The following is a 20496-nucleotide window of genomic DNA, read 5'->3' as shown; positions in this document are numbered from 1 at the left end:
CTCTTATTTTTGAGATATTGAGATAAGACGTGGCACGGTACTTGTCTATCCCAAATTCATGTATTTGGTTTTCATGTTACATTTGTTATTCTCGTGGTGTTTTGTCTGATGATTGGTCTGTTTCTGTGTGTGTTGCGTTTCGATGTTGTGTCGTTGTTCTCCTCTTATATTTAATGCGTTTCGCTCGGTTTTGGTTTGTTACCCCGATTTTGTTTTTTGTCCATGGATTTATGAGTTTTGAACAGCGGTATACTACTGTTGCCTTTATTTTGCACAGGCATTCTCTTATGTAGAAAATGGTGGACTAAACCCGGTTACGTAGCTAGCTTAACCTCTCCCTTGTATGACAGTTGCATCAAATTCCACTTTACATCGACAACGATGTTTAAACACAATTGGTAAACATGTCGAAAATATGGGCACAGCGGTCATCATTGTGTTACTGTCTCTATCAAGACAAAAACAAAATTGTTGTTTTTTTGTGTGTAAATTTACGGTTTATATACAGGTTGTATTGTAGGAAACACTAAGGTATTTCTTCCATAGTGATAGATAGCAGTAGCTATTTATGGGGCCCTTTTCGGAATATTTGGTTTACAATGCTCCTCCACACCGTAATTGATTTGACCTGCTCGCTGTTTAATTCAAGCGCCACTGATACTATTATATAGACGAACCGCACAATCAGCGTGTTGTTTTGATTCGCGTAGCACGTACTGTTGAATCGGATGAAGACAAAAACTACGTATGTCGTAGTATATCAGGAATTAAGGCGACAAGAGTTTACCGATGTGTCTTTGTCTGGTGTCGTTAGCTTTATCATGGAAGTAATATTTAAAAGGAATAACATCGACTAATTAGCATGTATTAACGGCCTGCAGAGCCCTGTACTAAAGTCATATGATTTTATCCAACTATAGTCTCAGCGGTAAGACCCCTTTGGTTACTATCTGTGATACCGCGGTTGTAAAATGGCATCTGGAATTTCTTATCAGTCACGTGATTTATCGAGTCCGGTAATTATAAAGTACCTGTGTGAAATCCGAGGTTTATTAATAAGAAGGTGGCGATGTATCATATAAAACCTCTACCTTTAGAAAGAAGTCGTATAATGTAAAAAAAACTTGAAAAACGGCCGAGAATTGTTCAGACTATAGCAGTTTAGCATGGAAAATTGTATTTAATTTAGCCAGAGACATATGTCTCTGATTTAGCATATTTTTGCTTTTTACCGTTTGTTTTAAACTTTTTTTAAAGTATTTTCCGGTTAAAAGCGGATCCCGAGTTAAACAGTTAAATACCGATGAATCGATCAGGTTTCACATGATGTCTAACAAAATAGTGTAGGCAAATCTAGACATATTTTTTTTACTGTTGAAATGTGCAAAGTTTATCGAGATTGAAAAAAAGGATAGTTACTTTCAAGTATTCTAAATTTATGTATATGTCATAAATGTCATTGATTACATTATTGAAACTGGACAACTAAAATGGGGATAATATTTTCGTAAGTATATATTTTTTTTAAATTGTTTATTGTGGAATGTTTATTTAATATAACAAGCTACATCAAAAATTATAACAAACCGACGAAATGGGCTCTGTCTTACGGCAAATTCACTTTTACACAAATTAGTTTATGTATCAAGAACTTGAATTGAAGGATAGAACCGTTTAGAATTGTGAATATTTTAATTGACTAATACACGAAAGACTTAGATTTTTCGTATTTAATAAAGGGGGTCCAAACGTATTTTTTGTACAATCATCTTCTTAACTTACGGAAATGGTTTTTTAACTGTCTGTAAATATTAAAATTGAAAATGACCCAGCCTTGTCCTCCAATTTCGTATGTGATAGCTGTCGGTTTAAACTATTGAGACCAAACTAACCAAAAATAGGAAAAAAATGGACTAACATAAAAATTGAACGAATGACTCTATTCGGCAGCGAACATCAACGGAATGTAACGAATGGACTATTCGGGTTACTTCGCACGTATATACGACAAAAACTTGTCTGTTCGTAATTCTCCGTGAACACGAAAATGACCGATAAGTGTCAGTGATTTGATCATCACATGCGGAGAATAAACTTCCATGCCAGATATTGAACCAATTAACGAGTTATCGAAAGATGGGCGGTAACGCAGATGAAACCTTTGAAGTGAGGACGATGTTATTCCTTTCAATATTACTTCCATGGTTTTATGTATATGACAACGGACAATTGTGTTATTTATTCGACTGATGACTTAGCGGTTACTCGTATTATACCGGTATCTAACTTTGCATGAGATATAATCTGTAAAGATAGATGGCACATACTGGGAAGCCCAAGAAAGTTCGCATTAGATATGACATAAGCACAGTAGTGATCGCGTGGTACTGTTTCAAGTAAAATTTAAAAAAAAAGTAGTACATGATTCCGTATCTATGAATACTTGACTCAGCAGGTCGACACATACACTAAAATTAAACAGCAAAAAGACTACAGACACACAGTATCGATCTAAGAGTATTGGCAGTTCTTGAAAGCTAGTTCAAAGCCAATTGCATTTAATGAATAAATCATGTTTTTCCAGTACTAAATAAATTGTATTTTAATACCGGTAACACCACTTCCGAGTAACATATATACAACAATGGTATGAACAGGCCAGGTCATCCAAGGTAATTTTCTTGATATTCATGTTGAGATAGTTTAACATATACTGCTGTCCATTTTAATATATCAAACTAATATTCTATGGACATTTTTTTAAATTTGAAGTGATATGTTGATAACATCCATTTATACATAAGCTGATGAATGCTTAATGTTAAACCGACGGTCCAGTACACATCAATGTAACATGCTGACATTGTTGCATCAGCTTGTTTGTATACATCTGTTCTGATCTGTTCTTGTACGCATATACTATTTTATATCGTGAAGACGCCATTGATCACTTGAAAGATGAATTCAATAACTATTTCATTTATTAGTGTTGCGATGATGATGTTTGGAATGGCAAGAGGTATGTCTGTTTATTAAATTTGAAATATAAGATCAATGTTGAAATATAATATAAGAACTTAAATTAAGAATATAAGATCAATGTTGAAATATAATATCAGAACTTACATAAGAAATATAAGATCAATGTTGAAATATAATGTAAGAACTTAAATTAAGAATATAAGATCAATGTTGAAATATAATATCAGAACTTAAATTAAGAAAATAAGATCAATGTTAAAATATAATATCAGAACTTAAATTAAGAATATAAGATCAATGTTAAAATATAATACAAGAACTTAAATTAAGAAAATAAGATCAATGTTAAAATATAATGTAAGAACTTAAATTAGGAAAATAAGATCAATGTTGAAATATAATACAAGAACTTAAATTAGGAAAATAAAATCAATGTTAAAATATAATGTAAGAACTTAAATTAAGAATATAAGATCAATGTTAAAATATAATATCAGAACTTAAATTAAGAATATAAGATCAATGTTCAAATATAATACAAGAACTTAAATTAAGAAAATAAGATCAATGTTAAAATATAAAGTAAGAACTTAAATTAAGAAAATAAGATCAATGTTAAAATATAAAGTAAGAACTTAAATTAGGAAAATAAAATCAATGTTGAAATATAATGTAAGAACTTAAATTAAGAATATAAGATCAATGTTGAAATATAATACAAGAACTTAAATTAAGAAAATAAGATCAATGTTAAAATATAAAGTAAAAACTTAAATTAGGAAAATAAGATCAATGTTGAAATATAATGTAAGAACTTAAATTAGGAAAATAAAATCAATGTTGAAATATAATGTAAGAACTTAAATTAAGAATATAAGATCAATGTTCAAATATAATACAAGAACTTAAATTAAGAAAATAAGATCAATTTGAAATATAATACAAGAACTTAAATTAGGAAAATAAGATCAATGTTGAAATATAATACAAGAACTTAAATAAAGAAAATAAGATCAATGTTGAAATATAATACAAGAACTTAAATTAAGAAAATAAGATCAATGTTAAAATATAATGTAAGAACTTAAATTAAGAATATAAGATCAATGTTAAAATATAATACAAGAACTTAAATTAAGAAAATAAGATCAATGTTGAAATATAATGTAAGAACTTAAATTAAGAAAATAAGATCAATGTTAAAATATAATGTCAGAACTCAAATTAAGAAAATAAGATCAATGTTAAAATATAATGTAAGAACTTAAATTAAGAAAAAAAGATCAATTTGAAATATAATACAAAAACTTAAATTAAGAAAATAAGATCAATGTTAAAATATAATGTAAGAACTTAAATTAAGAATATAAGATCAATGTTAAAATATAATACAAGAACTTAAATTTAGAAAATAAGATCAATGTTAAAATATAATACAAGAACTTAAATTAAGAAAATCAGATCAATTTGAAATATAATACAAGAACTTAAATTAGGAAAATAAGATCAATGTTAAAATATATTGTAAGAACATAAATTAAGAAAATAAGATCAATTTGAAATATAATACAAGAACTTAAATTAAGAAAATAAGATCAATGTTAAAATATAATGTAAGAACTTAAATTAAGAATATAAGATCAATGTTAAAATATAATACAAGAACTTAAATTAAGAAAATAAGATCAATGTTAAAATATAATACAAGAACTTAAATTAAGAAAATAAGATCAATGTTAAAATATAATGTAAGAACTTAAATTAGGAAAATTAGATCAATGTTGAAATATAATACAAGAACTTAAATTAAGAAAATAAGATCAATGTTAAAATATAAAGTAAGAACTTAAATTAAGAATATAAGATCAATGTTGAAATATAATATAAGAACTTAAATTAAGAATATAAGATCAATTTTGAAATATAATATCAGAACTTAAATTAAGAAAATAAGATCAATGTTAAAATATAATATCAGAACTTAAATTAAGAATATAAGATCAATGTTAAAATATAATACAAGAACTTAAATTAAGAAAATAAGATCAATGTTAAAATATAATGTAAGAACTTAAATTAGGAAAATAAGATCAATGTTGAAATATAATACAAGAACTTAAATTAGGAAAATAAAATCAATGTTGAAATATAATATCAGAACTTAAATTAAGAATATAAGATCAATTTTGAAATATAATATCAGAACTTAAATTAAGAAAATAAGATCAATGTTAAAATATAATATCAGAACTTAAATTAAGAATATAAGATCAATGTTAAAATATAATACAAGAACTTAAATTAGGAAAATAAGATCAATGTTAAAATATAATGTAAGAACTTAAATTAGGAAAATAAGATCAATGTTGAAATATAATACAAGAACTTAAATTAGGAAAATAAAATCAATGTTGAAATATAATGTAAGAACTTAAATTAAGAATATAAGATCAATGTTAAAATATAATATCAGAACTTAAATTAAGAATATAAGATCAATGTTCAAATATAATACAAGAACTTAAATTAAGAAAATAAGATCAATGTTAAAATATAAAGTAAGAACTTAAATTAAGAAAATAAGATCAATGTTAAAATATAAAGTAAGAACTTAAATTAGGAAAATAAAATCAATGTTGAAATATAATGTAAGAACTTAAATTAAGAATATAAGATCAATGTTGAAATATAATACAAGAACTTAAATTAAGAAAATAAGATCAATGTTAAAATATAAAGTAAAAACTTAAATTAGGAAAATAAGATCAATGTTGAAATATAATGTAAGAACTTAAATTAGGAAAATAAAATCAATGTTGAAATATAATGTAAGAACTTAAATTAAGAATATAAGATCAATGTTCAAATATAATACAAGAACTTAAATTAAGAAAATAAGATCAATTTGAAATATAATACAAGAACTTAAATTAGGAAAATAAGATCAATGTTGAAATATAATACAAGAACTTAAATAAAGAAAATAAGATCAATGTTGAAATATAATACAAGAACTTAAATTAAGAAAATAAGATCAATGTTAAAATATAATGTAAGAACTTAAATTAAGAATATAAGATCAATGTTAAAATATAATACAAGAACTTAAATTAAGAAAATAAGATCAATGTTGAAATATAATGTAAGAACTTAAATTAAGAAAATAAGATCAATGTTAAAATATAATGTAAGAACTCAAATTAAGAAAATAAGATCAATGTTAAAATATAATGTAAGAACTTAAATTAAGAAAATAAGATCAATTTGAAATATAATACAAAAACTTAAATTAAGAAAATAAGATCAATGTTAAAATATAATGTAAGAACTTAAGTTAAGAAAATAAGATCAATGTTAAAATATAATGTAAGAACTTAAATTAAGAATATAAGATCAATGTTAAAATATAATACAAGAACTTAAATTTAGAAAATAAGATCAATGTTAAAATATAATACAAGAACTTAAATTAAGAAAATCAGATCAATTTGAAATATAATACAAGAACTTAAATTAGGAAAATAAGATCAATGTTAAAATATATTGTAAGAACATAAATTAAGAAAATAAGATCAATTTGAAATATAATACAAGAACTTAAATTAAGAAAATAAGATCAATGTTAAAATATAATATCAGAACTTAAATTAAGAATATAAGATCAATGTTAAAATATAATACAAGAACTTAAATTAAGAAAATAAGATCAATGTTAAAATATAATACAAGAACTTAAATTAAGAAAATAAGATCAATGTTAAAATATAATGTAAGAACTTAAATTAGGAAAATAAGATCAATGTTGAAATATAATACAAGAACTTAAATTAAGAAAATAAGATCAATGTTAAAATATAAAGTAAGAACTTAAATTAAGAATATAAGATCAATGTTGAAATATAATATAAGAACTTAAATTAAGAATATAAGATCAATTTTGAAATATAATATCAGAACTTAAATTAAGAAAATAAGATCAATGTTAAAATATAATATCAGAACTTAAATTAAGAATATAAGATCAATGTTAAAATATAATACAAGAACTTAAATTAAGAAAATAAGATCAATGTTAAAATATAATGTAAGAACTTAAATTAGGAAAATAAGATCAATGTTGAAATATAATACAAGAACTTAAATTAGGAAAATAAAATCAATGTTGAAATATAATATCAGAACTTAAATTAAGAATATAAGATCAATTTTGAAATATAATATCAGAACTTAAATTAAGAAAATAAGATCAATGTTAAAATATAATATCAGAACTTAAATTAAGAATATAAGATCAATGTTAAAATATAATACAAGAACTTAAATTAAGAAAATAAGATCAATGTTAAAATATAATGTAAGAACTTAAATTAGGAAAATAAGATCAATGTTGAAATATAATACAAGAACTTAAATTAGGAAAATAAAATCAATGTTGAAATATAATGTAAGAACTTAAATTAAGAATATAAGATCAATGTTAAAATATAATATCAGAACTTAAATTAAGAATATAAGATCAATGTTCAAATATAATACAAGAACTTAAATTAAGAAAATAAGATCAATGTTAAAATATAAAGTAAGAACTTAAATTAAGAAAATAAGATCAATGTTAAAATATAAAGTAAGAACTTAAATTAGGAAAATAAAATCAATGTTGAAATATAATGTAAGAACTTAAATTAAGAATATAAGATCAATGTTGAAATATAATACAAGAACTTAAATTAAGAAAGTAAGATCAATTTGAAATATAATACAAGAACTTAAATTAGGAAAATAAGATCAATGTTGAAATATAATACAAGAACTTAAATTAAGAAAATAAGATCAATGTTGAAATATAATACAAGAACTTAAATTAAGAAAATAAGATCAATGTTAAAATATAATGTAAGAACTTAAATTAAGAATATAAGATCAATGTTAAAATATAATACAAGAACTTAAATTAAGAAAATTAGATCAATGTTGAAATATAATGTAAGAACTTAAATTAAGAAAATCAGATCAATGTTAAAATATAATGTAAGAACTCAAATTAAGAAAATAAGATCAATGTTAAAATATAATGTAAGAACTTAAATTAAGAAAATAAGATCAATTTGGAATATAATACAAAAACTTAAATTAAGAAAATAAGATCAATGTTAAAATATAATGTAAGAACTTAAATTAAGAAAATAAGATCAATGTTAAAATATAATGTAAGAACTTAAATTAAGAATATAAGATCAATGTTAAAATATAATACAAGAACTTAAATTAAGAAAATAAGATCAATGTTAAAATATAATACAAGAACTTAAATTAAGAAAATCAGATCAATTTGAAATATAATACAAGAACTTAAATTAGGAAAATAAGATCAATGTTAAAATATATTGTAAGAACTTAAATTAAGAAAATAAGATCAATTTGAAATATAATACAAGAACTTAAATTAAGAAAATAAGATCAATGTTAAAATATAATGTAAGAACTAAAATTAAGAATATAAGATCAATGTTAAAATATAATATCAGAACTTAAATTAAGAAAATAAGATCAATGTTATAAATATAATACAAGAACTTAAATTAAAAAAATAAGATCAATTTGAAATATAATACAAGAACTTAAATTAAGAAAATAAGATCAATGTTAATATATAATACAAGAACTTAAATTAAGAAAATAAGATCAATGTTAAAATATAAAGTAAGAACTTAAATTAAGAAAATAAGATCAATGTTGAAATATAATACAAGAACTTAAATTAAGAAAATAAGATCAATGTTAAAATATAATACAAGAACTTAAATTAAGAAAATAAGATCAATGTTAAAATATAAAGTAAGAACTTAAATTAAGAAAATAAGATCAATGTTGAAATATAATACAAGAACTTAAATTAAGAATATAAGATCAATGTTAAAATATAATACAAGAACTTAAATTAAGAAAATAAGATAAATGTTAAAATATAAAGTAAGAACTTAAATTAAGAATATAAGATCAATGTTAAAATATAATACAAGAACTTAAATTAAGAAAATAAGATCAATGTTAAAATATAAAGTAAGAACTTAAATTAAGAATATAAGATCAATGTTAAAATATAATACAAGAACTTAAATTAAGAAAATAAGATCAATGTTGAAATATAAAGTAAGAACTTAAATTAAGAATATAAGATCAATGTTAAAATATAATACAAGAACTTAAATTAAGAAAATAAGATCAATGTTAAAATATAAAGTAAGAACTTAAATTAAGAATATAAGATCAATGTTAAAATATAATACAAGAACTTAAATTAAGAAAATAAGATCAATGTTAAAATATAAAGTAAGAACTTAAATTAAGAATATAAGATCAATGTTAAAATATAATACAAGAACTTAAATTAAGAAAATAAGATCAATGTTGAAATATAATGTAAGAACTTAAAAGAGGGGCGAAAGATACCAAAGGGACAGTCAAACTCACTTCGTGATGGCGTCCGTAAAATTTACGAAGGGATGATTTCAACTTCACCATTTGAAACTCTTGGTTTAATTGCTTCCTTGTGAGCAGCAACCCTCTATAAAGAAAATCATGATAGGAAATGCAAGCACGGGAATATCGTATCAATTGGGAGATATATACCCCGTATGCAGGTGCTGCTGGAATGTTGCTACTTAGAAATGGAAAGTTCACAATTGGAAAGCTGGAATCATCTCTTTTGTCATAATGTTTTGTTTTCAACCGACCCTCATTGTCAATTTCTAGATGTAAGTCAAGATATGAGGCTGACTTAACTGTAATTAGGAATATAAGGTCAATGTTGAAATATAATATAAGAACTTAAATTTGGAATATAAGGTCAATGTTGAAATATAATATAAGAACTTAAACAGACTGCTTAAAACGAGAGATAACTAATTCATGTGACAAATATAAAGATCTCGAAGTTAGGGCAAGAATCGCAGGGTATACTAAAAAAGCGACAATCGAGCCTCTATATCAATATAACGTCAGTTCTGTGGTGTGATGTTTTGGTGCAAACATTCTTTACAGACGTCAGGCTATGGATTAAAAACCACCCCAAATTCAAATAATGATGATTTTTTTAAAAAGTATACATACATTTCTATATAAAATTTACACCAATTTGTATATGTCTAGTTATCAGACTTTTAATTGACAATTTGTTAAACAGTAATGAGTTTTTATGGACATAGGTCCTCCTACTCATAATATGCTAAGACAATCTATTCTGGACAAATATTTGAACTTTAAGTTGAGTCAGGAACATTTTACACTAAATTCAAATAAATAAAAGTATTTCAACACTAACCACTGAAGGACCAATAGCATAATCAAGAAAGTCCGACCATTAAAAAAATATAACAGATCCTTTAAACGTAAAAATAAGCTGCCAATATTTAATACTCGTTCTGCTATGTTAGAACTTTTCAAATGAAAGATGAAACCTTTAAAAATTAAACGGAGGGAAAGAGGGCATCAAAAACGTTGTCTATTAAAAGGCGTTAACAAACAACAACAAAAACGTTAAAGAAGGATTTTATAGCAGTATAACGATCATACGATTACTATTGGTTTAAATCGCGAAAACATTTCTCGTTTACAATAGGGTGCAATATGTGGCTGTAGGTTAGTAGGAGAGTAAACGAAACAGCTAATCGATTCTAGGATCCATGTTTTCATTTTCGACCGTTCCAATTCAAATGTAACTTATAATTTAGCCAAAGCAATATTTCTTCAACTATTTGTTGCCATCTATGATATAATTTATTTGAATGCATTGATTATTTTAGTCAGTTGTATTTTATGTCTGTGTGATGTATGTTTACACAATATTTGCTTCTGGATCCCAATAATTGTCACGTTTATCTACAATGTTTGTTTGGTTTGCTAACCAAATTTTGTCAAATGTTGACTGTTCCTCTGGTATCTATCGCCCCTCTTTTGTCAATGAAACGGAACTATAATCAACTGTTATACAAGTAAGAAGTTTTGCTAGCTCTCAAACCAGGTATTTACATTTTTTTGATTGAGTTAAGCCTTCCAATTGATATTTTATCGTGTGGTTTTCTATGTTGTGATGTTATGCTATTGTTTCAGAAAAAGGGAGAAGGTTTGGTACCATTAAAACGTTTAATCCCGCTGCAAATGTTTGCACCTGTCCTAAGTCAGGAATCTAATGTACAGTAGTTGTCGTTTGTTTATGTAATTTATACGTGTTTCTCGTTTCTCGTTTTTTATATCGATTAAGACCGTTGGTTTTCCCATTTGAATGGTTTTACACTAGTAATGTTGGGGCCCTTTACAGCTTGTTGTTAGGTGTGAGCCAAGGCTCCGTGTTGAAGGCCGTACATTGACCTATAATGGTTTACTTTTATAAATTGTTATTTGGATGGAGAGTTGTCTCATTGAAAAAAAAAGTAAAATCACAAAAATACTGAACTTAGAGGAAAATCAAGTCGGAAAGTCCATAATTGGAACTCACACCACATCTTCTTATATCTATAAACCCACCACTGTCTTTTGTAAAATATTTTGTACCAAGTGAGGAATATGACAGCTGTGTTTCCATTGGTTCTGTATATAGATATTGTTTGATTGTTTCAGTTTTTGTGGACTCCCCCCTTTTTGAATTTTCGCTTAAGTTTGATATGTTTTACTAATACTTTTTTTAATACTAAGACATCGAAATTCAAAGAAGTAAACTCAAGCTGTATTGTTCTAAAATAAAAACTGGATTACTGTTAACCGACTTATTTTCGCTGATATCTTCTTTCGCGTTTAGTTCTTTCTAGCCGATGATTTTTTTTGCGATTTTCAAACTTTCTCTGTGCATTTATATAAGGAGAGATACAAGTGTCACATGCACGCGACTATTTAGATTCGCGTTATTTTTCTTATGCCGAAAATAAAATGCCAGCGAAAAATTACAGTTTATTACTTTGCTCTTTTTTAGTCGAATGTTTTGATGCGGACGCACGATTTTATCCCTGTAGTTGGGTTGGTAAGACATTTAAAGTCAGCGTAGACACTACTACAGTTGGGAGTTGGTCATTTGATTTCACAGGGAAGGGAAGCATGCTGGAAATGTTAGACCAAGTCCTTCAGTTAGAATGTGTGAAAATCCACGGACAGTTTATTATTTTACGGTACACTATAATTTACATAATAATTCCTCTGAAACTGCTAGGCCAAATGTAACCACACTTAACCACAATCATCATTGGGGTATCTAGTTTTAAAAATGTTTCCGGTGACCCCGCAAATCAACAAAGATGGCCGCCATGGCTAAAAATAGAACATAGGGGTAAAATGTAGATTTTGGCTAATAACTCTGAAACCAAAGCATTAAGAACAAATCTGACATGAGTAAAATTGTTTATCAGTTGAAGATCTATCTGCCTTGAAATTTTTAAAACGAATCAGACAACCCGTTGTTGGGTTGCTGCCCCTGAATTGGTAATTTTAAGGAAATTTTGCTGTTTATGGTTTTTATCTTGAATACTATTATAGATTGCGATAAACTATAAACAGCAATAATGTTCAGAAAAGTAAGATCTACAAATAAGTCAGCATGACCAAAATGGTCAATTGACCCCTGAAGGAGTGATTGCCCTTTATTTATTTAAGAAAGATAAGAAGTTAGCAATATTCTTTAATAACTTATTGGAATTTTGGATCCTCAATGCTCTTCAACTTTGTATTTGTTTGGTTTATAACTATTTTGATATGAGCGTCACTGATGAGTCTTATGTAGACGAAACGCGCGTCTTGCGTACTAAATTATAATCCTGATACCTTTGATAACTTTTGATAACCGTTTCACAACTGCTATCGGACATGTTCCTTACGTCGTAACAACAGTCACCTTCCCTTTCATAAATGTGACCTACCGAATTAGACTATTTACCGGATTTGTTATAACATGAGCAACCCGACGGGTGCCACATGTAGAGCAGGATTTGCTTACCCATTCGGAGCACCTGAATCCCTAGTTTTTGGTGGCGTTCGTGTTGTTTATTCTTTTGTTTTCTATGTTTTGTCATGTGTACTATTGTTTGTCTGTTTGTCCTTTTTATTTTTAGCCATGGCGTTGTCAGTTTATTTTCGATTATGAGTTTGACTGTCCCTATCGTATCTTTCGTCCCTCTTTTATAGTCACTTTTTACCAATTTTTATCTTTCACAAAAATCTTCTCCTCTGAAACTACTGAGACAAATTTAAAAAAACTTAGCCACAATCATTTGTAGGGTATCTAGTTTTAAAATGTGTGCGGTGATCCAGCCACCAATTAACATGGCCGCCATTGGCTAAAAATAGAACATAGGGGTAAAATGTAGATTTTGGCTTACAACTCTGAAACCAAAGCATTTAGAGAAAATCTGACAAAGGGTTTAATTGTTTATCAAGTCAATATCTATCTGCCCTGAAATTTCAGATGTATTGGACAACCAGTTGTTGGGTTGCTGCCTCCAAATTGGTAATTTAAAAAAAAAAATGCCGTTTTTTGGTTATTATCTTGAATACTATTATAGGTAGAGATAAACTGTAAACAGCAATAATGTTCAACAAAGTAAGATCTACAAAATGGTCAGTTCATCCCTTAAGGAATTATTGCCCTTTATAGTAATTTTTTTTATAGTTTTCATTTATTTGGTAATTTTACAAAATATTTCCTCTGTAACTCAAGAGCCAAGTTTATTATAGATAGGGAAAATGGTAAGTAGCAAGAATGTTCAGCAAAGTAAAATCTACAAACACATCACCATCACTAAAACACAATTTTGTCATGAATCCATCTGTGTCCTTTGTTTAATATGCACATACATCAAGGTGAGCGATACAGGGGCCTGTTTATCGAAGCTCTCTTAGGATTAGGACGTGTCCTAAGACCAACTTAAGACACATCTTAGTCCTAAGTGGGTTTATCAAACATGTCTCAACTTAGGAAAATCCTAGGATTTGTCCTAACTTTAGGATACCAATTTAGGTGTCTTAAGATGGTCTTACGATGGTCCTAACTTTAGGAATATTCAATTTCGACTTTTGATCATTTTCACACGTTTTGTTGTTTTTACCAGTAGTTAAATAGTTGAAATACTCCGGATTTATATGAAAAATGCACGAGATTTGTCTTTGGACTGTTAAATATTGAAACCTTGACACTTCGAATTCAACTCACTTAAAAACATGTAATGATTTTTACCGATTATATATCTAGTTTACAATTAGTTTGTTAAATTTTTATATAATACGTAGTTATTATTTTTGTCTAATGTTTTTTTTTTATACATTTTAAATGTACAAATATTATACAATAATCATTTATTATCTTTAATGTAACACTAATATTTTTTTCTAATTAACTATATTTGAAAAAAACAAAATTATTGATAAAATATGATATCATATTGTATTTTTTCATATCTAATTTGTATTTTCTTTTCCGCCAATACTTAGGACATCGGTTAGGAGGTCCTAGCTAAGATCTTCCTAAGATAGCTTCGATGTGCATGCTGAGACGTGTCGTAAGTCGGTCCTAACTTTATCCTAAATTCTGTCCTAAGACATTCTTAGGACCGAACTTAGGACAGTTTCGATAAACAGGCCCCTGGCTCTTAAGAGCCTTTAGTTTGACATAAGATAAACTGAAAACAGATATCCATTTCATGCGTTTCATATTGTTGTGCGACGATTCATGTTTTATGTGAATACATTTTGTTTAAAAAGTGATAAAACAAACTATGCTTTTCAATAACATACAAAAACAAGAAACTTTGTTTGAAATCTAAAGTTTTATTAAAAAAAAACATTATTTTCAATTTTTCAATTCATAATCGTCTTAAGACTGAAATAATGTTTATGTTTTCAAAAAGTTTAGCATTAAAAACATCATTTAAAAAAAACAATGCAACCACCCCTTTTTTAAAAACTGCTCGGTGTTGGGTATTTTTGTTATTTTACTTTTTTCACACACATAACAAATAAATGGTCGGTTCATCAAGGGTAGCAAACGCTGTTCAACCATTTGTAACTATTTACTATTACCACAAGTGCTACCACTAAATTATAGTAATGTTTATTTACAGAAAGATAGGGACAGAAATGATGAGTTGTATGTCTATATACAACATTACGGAAGATGCCTTTAGGTTTTACTACAGACACCGATATGGTAAGATAACATGTAATAAAAAGCATGCTTTATATCGTTATCATAGGAGTATTTGAAAATAAGGAAAGGTAAGGTATAGTTTGGTTTAAACATACCATTACCCTTTGATGTCCTCGAAATGACGGTTTGATTTAAACAATAAAACTGATTTACGAAAGAAAATAATCTGTAGATTGTACATATATTCTGTTTTCAATATATTATTATTTTTATTAACTGCTTTGATTTGGAATGACATTTAAGGAGGTACCGACACATCACGGCAGGGCCGTAACTACCTATGAGGCAGGGGCAACTGCCTCCCCTGAATTTTCTACACCAAAATTTTTTTTGAAGTAATAAAATGAAATATAGACAATATGTACACGAAGAACTTGAATTTATATTATAAACAACAAAAGTTTACAGTTTTAACAGTGTTATCATGATACGTGATATATCTGTCATTTTCCGGATTTTTGATCGAAAGTGAACCGTTTCAGTATATTTTTTGTTCGTGTTGCCGTCCGTCTGTTATTCAGTATTAGTACGAGAACGCATATGAAACTTTGCTTTTGACAACTTTGAATAAAAATTAACTATTCACGTTTATTTAGGGGCTCCATTAAGCAGAGGAAGTTCCCTTTGTATTGTGAATCTTTTGATATCGTAAATTCGTTACCGGCTGAATCAGCTGTTGGGTAATTTTTAACGTCTCCCTGCCGATCGTACGAGAACATTATGGTCAATGCCCCTCCCATTCGTTGAAACAGATACTTTCTAAACTAAGTATATACTAGTTTTGAAAGTCCCTGGTTGTAGTTATATACATGTCTGTTCAGCTTTCAACCATATTGAAATTCCAGGTCCTCGACAAAACAAATATCTTGCTTTATATGTTTTTTTAACTTACCAGTTTGATTTCTAACAAAAATATCTTTAAATACAGATAACAATTGTTTGCATAAAAATTGCTTCCAGGGTCCGGCAATACTGATGTTTCTTAAAGTAAGTAAATCGAAGGAAAACGGGTAATTTTTAGCCATTTAACTGCGAGAAAAAAAATCGGCGGGGGCTGCGCTCCCTATCCCCTCTCTTTGGGGCCTCAATCGGTGGCCCCCAAACCCCTGCCTCCCCTGAATTCGAACCCTAGTTACGGCCCTGCACGGATAGTCGTCATTACGATGGTATACATGGTGTAGCCAAGGTCTCCATATGGATTTTAGTAAAACAGATAATGAACTGAGGTTCTCTTTAACTTTTTATTGTAAGGTCTGACCGAGTGCTTTGTCGATCTGATAGGTCGAGGTCTTTCCAATGGATTTGTTTCGTGTTTTTTAATGTTATGCGTCAACACCATCGTACCAGGTTTGGAGAGGGTATACAATAGGTATATTACCTGCCATGTTATGTATGTGCTAATCCGTTTTACTTCATTGGTTGTAATTGGCTATTGTCTGCGATGTTTGCTATCCGTTTATTTTTGGGGGTAAGGCTATGGCTTTGTCTTCTTTCATCTTTTGGTCCTGTGGATAGTAGTCATATTAACAATCTCATTACATCTTCACATTTGGATTATTTGTGTATTTCTAAAAAAAAAATACATCGCCTACTTTTTGACTGGTCGTTCAAAATACGGACGACTTCTGCTTATATTTATAAAAACACATTACTAAGTTTACAAAAAATCATGTAATTGTTTACATTAAAAATAAGAAAAATATTCCATTACAATGCTAAACATGACTTTTTTGTCTAGTAATATACCAAATTACAAATGATTAAATTCTCTGAATAACCAATTATGCAGCGTGCACGGTAGTTAGAAGTACACCAATTACTTATTTTACAATAATCAATGCAAATATGAATTGATTGTAGTCATTCTTCGTCATAGGAGATGACATATATCCATTTATTGGGGTATATCACACATAATGTACATATCATCATGTACGCAATATGTAATATAAGATCTGCTTAACTTTCTTGAGCACCTCAAATTATCCCCAGTTTGTGGTGCCCAGTCTTCATTTTTGTATGTGATTTGTTAACTATTGTTTGTTTGTTGGTCTTTTCTGTTGTCAGTCTATTTTTTACTTTTGAGTTTGAATGTCCCTCTGGTATCTTTTGCTTCTGTTTTGTTGGACGGAAGAGCATTACTTATTGTTGAACACGCACCACATGCCTGTGCATCAAGGATACCTTACGTTTCCAGTTTTGATAGCTAAACAGTAAAATCAAAAAAATATCAAACTCCGAGGAAAATTCAAAACCGAAAGTTCTTAATCAAACGACAAAATCAAAAGCTCAAACACACAAAACAAACGGATAACAACTGTCATGTTCCTGGTACAGTTATTTTCTTATGTCGAAAATGGTTTATTCAATCTGGTTTTATAGCTAGATAAACTTCTCACTTGTATGACAGTCGCATAAATTTCCATTATATTGACAACAATGTGTGAACAAAATAGACAGACAGAATAGGTAAAAATGTCAAAAATTTGGGTACAGTAGTCAAAATTCTGTGATAATCTTATTCGCATTTTTTTGTAAGTGCTAAGGATACTATCCTTTCTATTTCTTTTACAGTGAACAATCCAAAAAGTGTTTGTGACGTGTGTCATGATTTCAAGCCATTCATAGCCAGAGGTAACAAGTTCTTACTAATATCATTTATCTTCGGGTCTATAAAAGAACGATAACTCCAAAAACAATACGACACTTAATCATAAAATATGTTATCACTTATCTTGTCTTTCACTTTATAATGCGGAACGGAAAACGAGAAATACCAATGGGTGTAGGGATTTAAAACCTACAAATTGATTGATTGATGATTTTCTTATTGGTGTTTAACGCCACTTTCAACACTATTTTGCTATTTCGTGGTGGTCATTTTCTTATTGGCAGACTAAGCCATGTGCATGGAGAGAAACAGCCCGGCGTTTACGATGAGGAAACGGACAAGCCTAGCCAAATTAGATTAGATCCCGTGAGGGATTCCAATTAACAAACTCAGTGTTGGCAGACTAGTGAAACATTTGCTCGACTACTTTTCGCTGACTGCTTACTTTTGGGCCATTCAGCCCATGAGGACCAAACAATAAATCTTAAAAAAAATCTTAAATTATTAGAATATTTGATAAGCAGCTCAATATTGATTAATTGTATCGTGTGTCGAGTCCCTAAGACATGTTTCTACTTCTGATACTTTGAAATACGAGAGGTACCACAGTATGATTAACATGACAATCCCCGCATTCTTGTTTCTTTGTCATTTCTATGTATGTACATGTATTGTTAGGTTTCAATCTGAATCATTAATTTATTGCAGTTGGTGGTAAAGCGGACGGTGAGTTATCATAATTACTCATTTATCATAAAATCATTTTTTTACTGAGAATAACAAGGTTATATCAAACTCTATGGTTACTTTAAAAATGGAAAGTTTATACAGACTGGAAATAAACAAACGTTCAAATATATCAACCAACGGAGCAACTGGGGAAAAACTGTCATAATCCTGACTTTGTATATGCTTTTTCTGAAAGTGAAAACATTTGGATTTGACCTAGCTAGCTAAGTCTCTCCTTGTATGACTGTTGTGTATTGTTCCACAGATACATATGGAAAAAAAACTTCAAATGCAGATTTCGCAAAATAATAAATATAAGAGATATGTGTATATACGAGATAACAGGTTGAAAGATCATGGTTTTGTTTCTCATTTCCTATATTTATATATATATATTAATTTTGATTAATGTATTTTAATACCAATCCCTCATTCTCAGTCTGAATAATAAGTCTACAGCAGGCAAGATGATTTTTAATACAATCTCTACTTTAAAGTATTTCGGTCAAGTCATGAAGAGGGTCAATAGGATTTGAAGAAAAGACACGGAATAATCAGCAAAAAGATTAGAGAATATTGTAATGGTAAAATAAAACGACAGTAGTCAACCGATGTTCAATCTCAAATCGGTTAAGAATACACCTATGAAATAAACTCATCATAGATACCAGGACTACATTTTGTATATACGTCAGACGTGCGTTTCGTCTACAAAAGACTCATCAGTGACGCTCGAATCCCAAAAAAGTTAAAAAAAAAAAAAAAATAAAGTACAAAGTTGAAGAGCATTGAGATCCAAAATTCCTAAAAGTGTTGCCAAATACAGCTATGCCTGAAATAGAAAGGCCTTATTATTTCAAAAAATCTAAATGTTGTAAACAGTTAATTTATAAATATAACAATATCAATGATAATTCATGTCAGCACAAAAAGTGCTGACTACTGGGGTTGTGATAGCGACAACATAAAAGAGAGGCAAAAGATACAAGAGGAAAATTCAAACTCATAAGTAGAAAAAAAAAATAATACTTTCAAACTTCTTCAAACAAAATCATATTGTTTTTTTTTTTATTTATTTACCTGTGTTCGTTGTTTATCTAAAGCTATTTTGTCCCATATAAGAGTGATATTATTGGTATGTCTGTTTTAATATTGTATTATGTCCCCCATCTTCATTTCGTATTCAAGATGTTGCAGCTGCTACTCAGATACTATAAAATGTCACTAGTGTATGAACAGAAAGTTGATGAAGAAAGGTTATGTCAAAGAAGATCGTCATTTAAAAAAAAAGTTTATCGGAAAGATTCTGAAAAGTAAAATAACAAAAATACCGAACTCCGAGGAAAATTAAAAACAGAAAGTCACTTATCACATGGCAAAATCAAAGGCTCAAACACATCAAACAAATTGATATCTACTGTCCCGACTTGGTACACTCTGTAGCATTTTCTTGTGTAGAAACAAGACTTTGTTGGTAATTATTCCGTATCAACTTCACAAACAATACATGATGATCTTAAAGTATATATTCTAGGTACTGATGTTGTTTATCATGTTAATAAATTTTATACTGTTCTTTTGTTTGTCTTTGTAAATTATTTTACTAATTTTACTTAATTAAACTTTCAAATGGTTATCAAAGGTACCAAGATTATAATTTAGTACGCCAAAGTTACTGTTTAGTCGTCAATTTTTGGTAATATTCGTTTGGCATGGCTTTGTACTTGTACATCTCGCCAATGTATTGATTTTCTGTTCTATTTTTGAATTCTTGTCTTTCATTTTTGCTTTGATTGCATGCCATTTTCATTTTCTTTGTTGACATTTGTGTTTTTATAGTGATTACGATTATAACAAAAGTCAGGAATATGACAGTTGTTATCCATTCAATTGATATGTTTGAGCCTTTGATTTTGCCGTTTGATAAGGGACTTTCTGTTTTGAATTTTCCTCGGAAATTAGTATTTTTTTTATTTTACTTTTGACTGCT

At 28.1% G+C, this 20496-nt stretch overlaps 1 protein-coding gene across 1 annotated transcript; it reads left to right on the top strand.

The window, feature by feature from the left end:
* The first annotated feature begins 2895 nt into the window (after positions 1-2895).
* Positions 2896-18546, top strand: LOC139510451 (uncharacterized). Its single transcript, XM_071297034.1, has 5 exons — positions 2896-3019; positions 11948-12140; positions 15081-15166; positions 17741-17800; positions 18486-18546. The coding sequence occupies exons 1-5, from the start codon at positions 2959-2961 to the stop codon at positions 18515-18517; spliced, it is 432 nt and encodes a 143-aa protein (XP_071153135.1). The 5' UTR covers positions 2896-2958; the 3' UTR covers positions 18518-18546.
* The last annotated feature ends 1950 nt before the right edge of the window (positions 18547-20496 follow it).

This window comes from Mytilus edulis, chromosome 2 (genome assembly GCF_963676685.1).
Source record: "Mytilus edulis chromosome 2, xbMytEdul2.2, whole genome shotgun sequence".
Taxonomy (NCBI): domain Eukaryota; kingdom Metazoa; phylum Mollusca; class Bivalvia; order Mytilida; family Mytilidae; genus Mytilus; species Mytilus edulis.
This window is presented reverse-complemented; position numbering and strand designations above follow the sequence as displayed.

Excerpts from the sequence above, each read along its gene's own strand:
- LOC139510451 (XM_071297034.1), top strand. The coding sequence starts at position 2,959 with ATGAATTCAATAACTATTTCATTTATTAGTGTTGCGATGATGATGTTT. Across the intron at positions 3,020-11,947 it reads GATGTTTGGAATGGCAAGAG|TCGAATGTTTTGATGCGGAC; the intron begins GTATGTCTGTTT and ends GCTCTTTTTTAG. Across the intron at positions 12,141-15,080 it reads GGACAGTTTATTATTTTACG|AAAGATAGGGACAGAAATGA; the intron begins GTACACTATAAT and ends GTTTATTTACAG.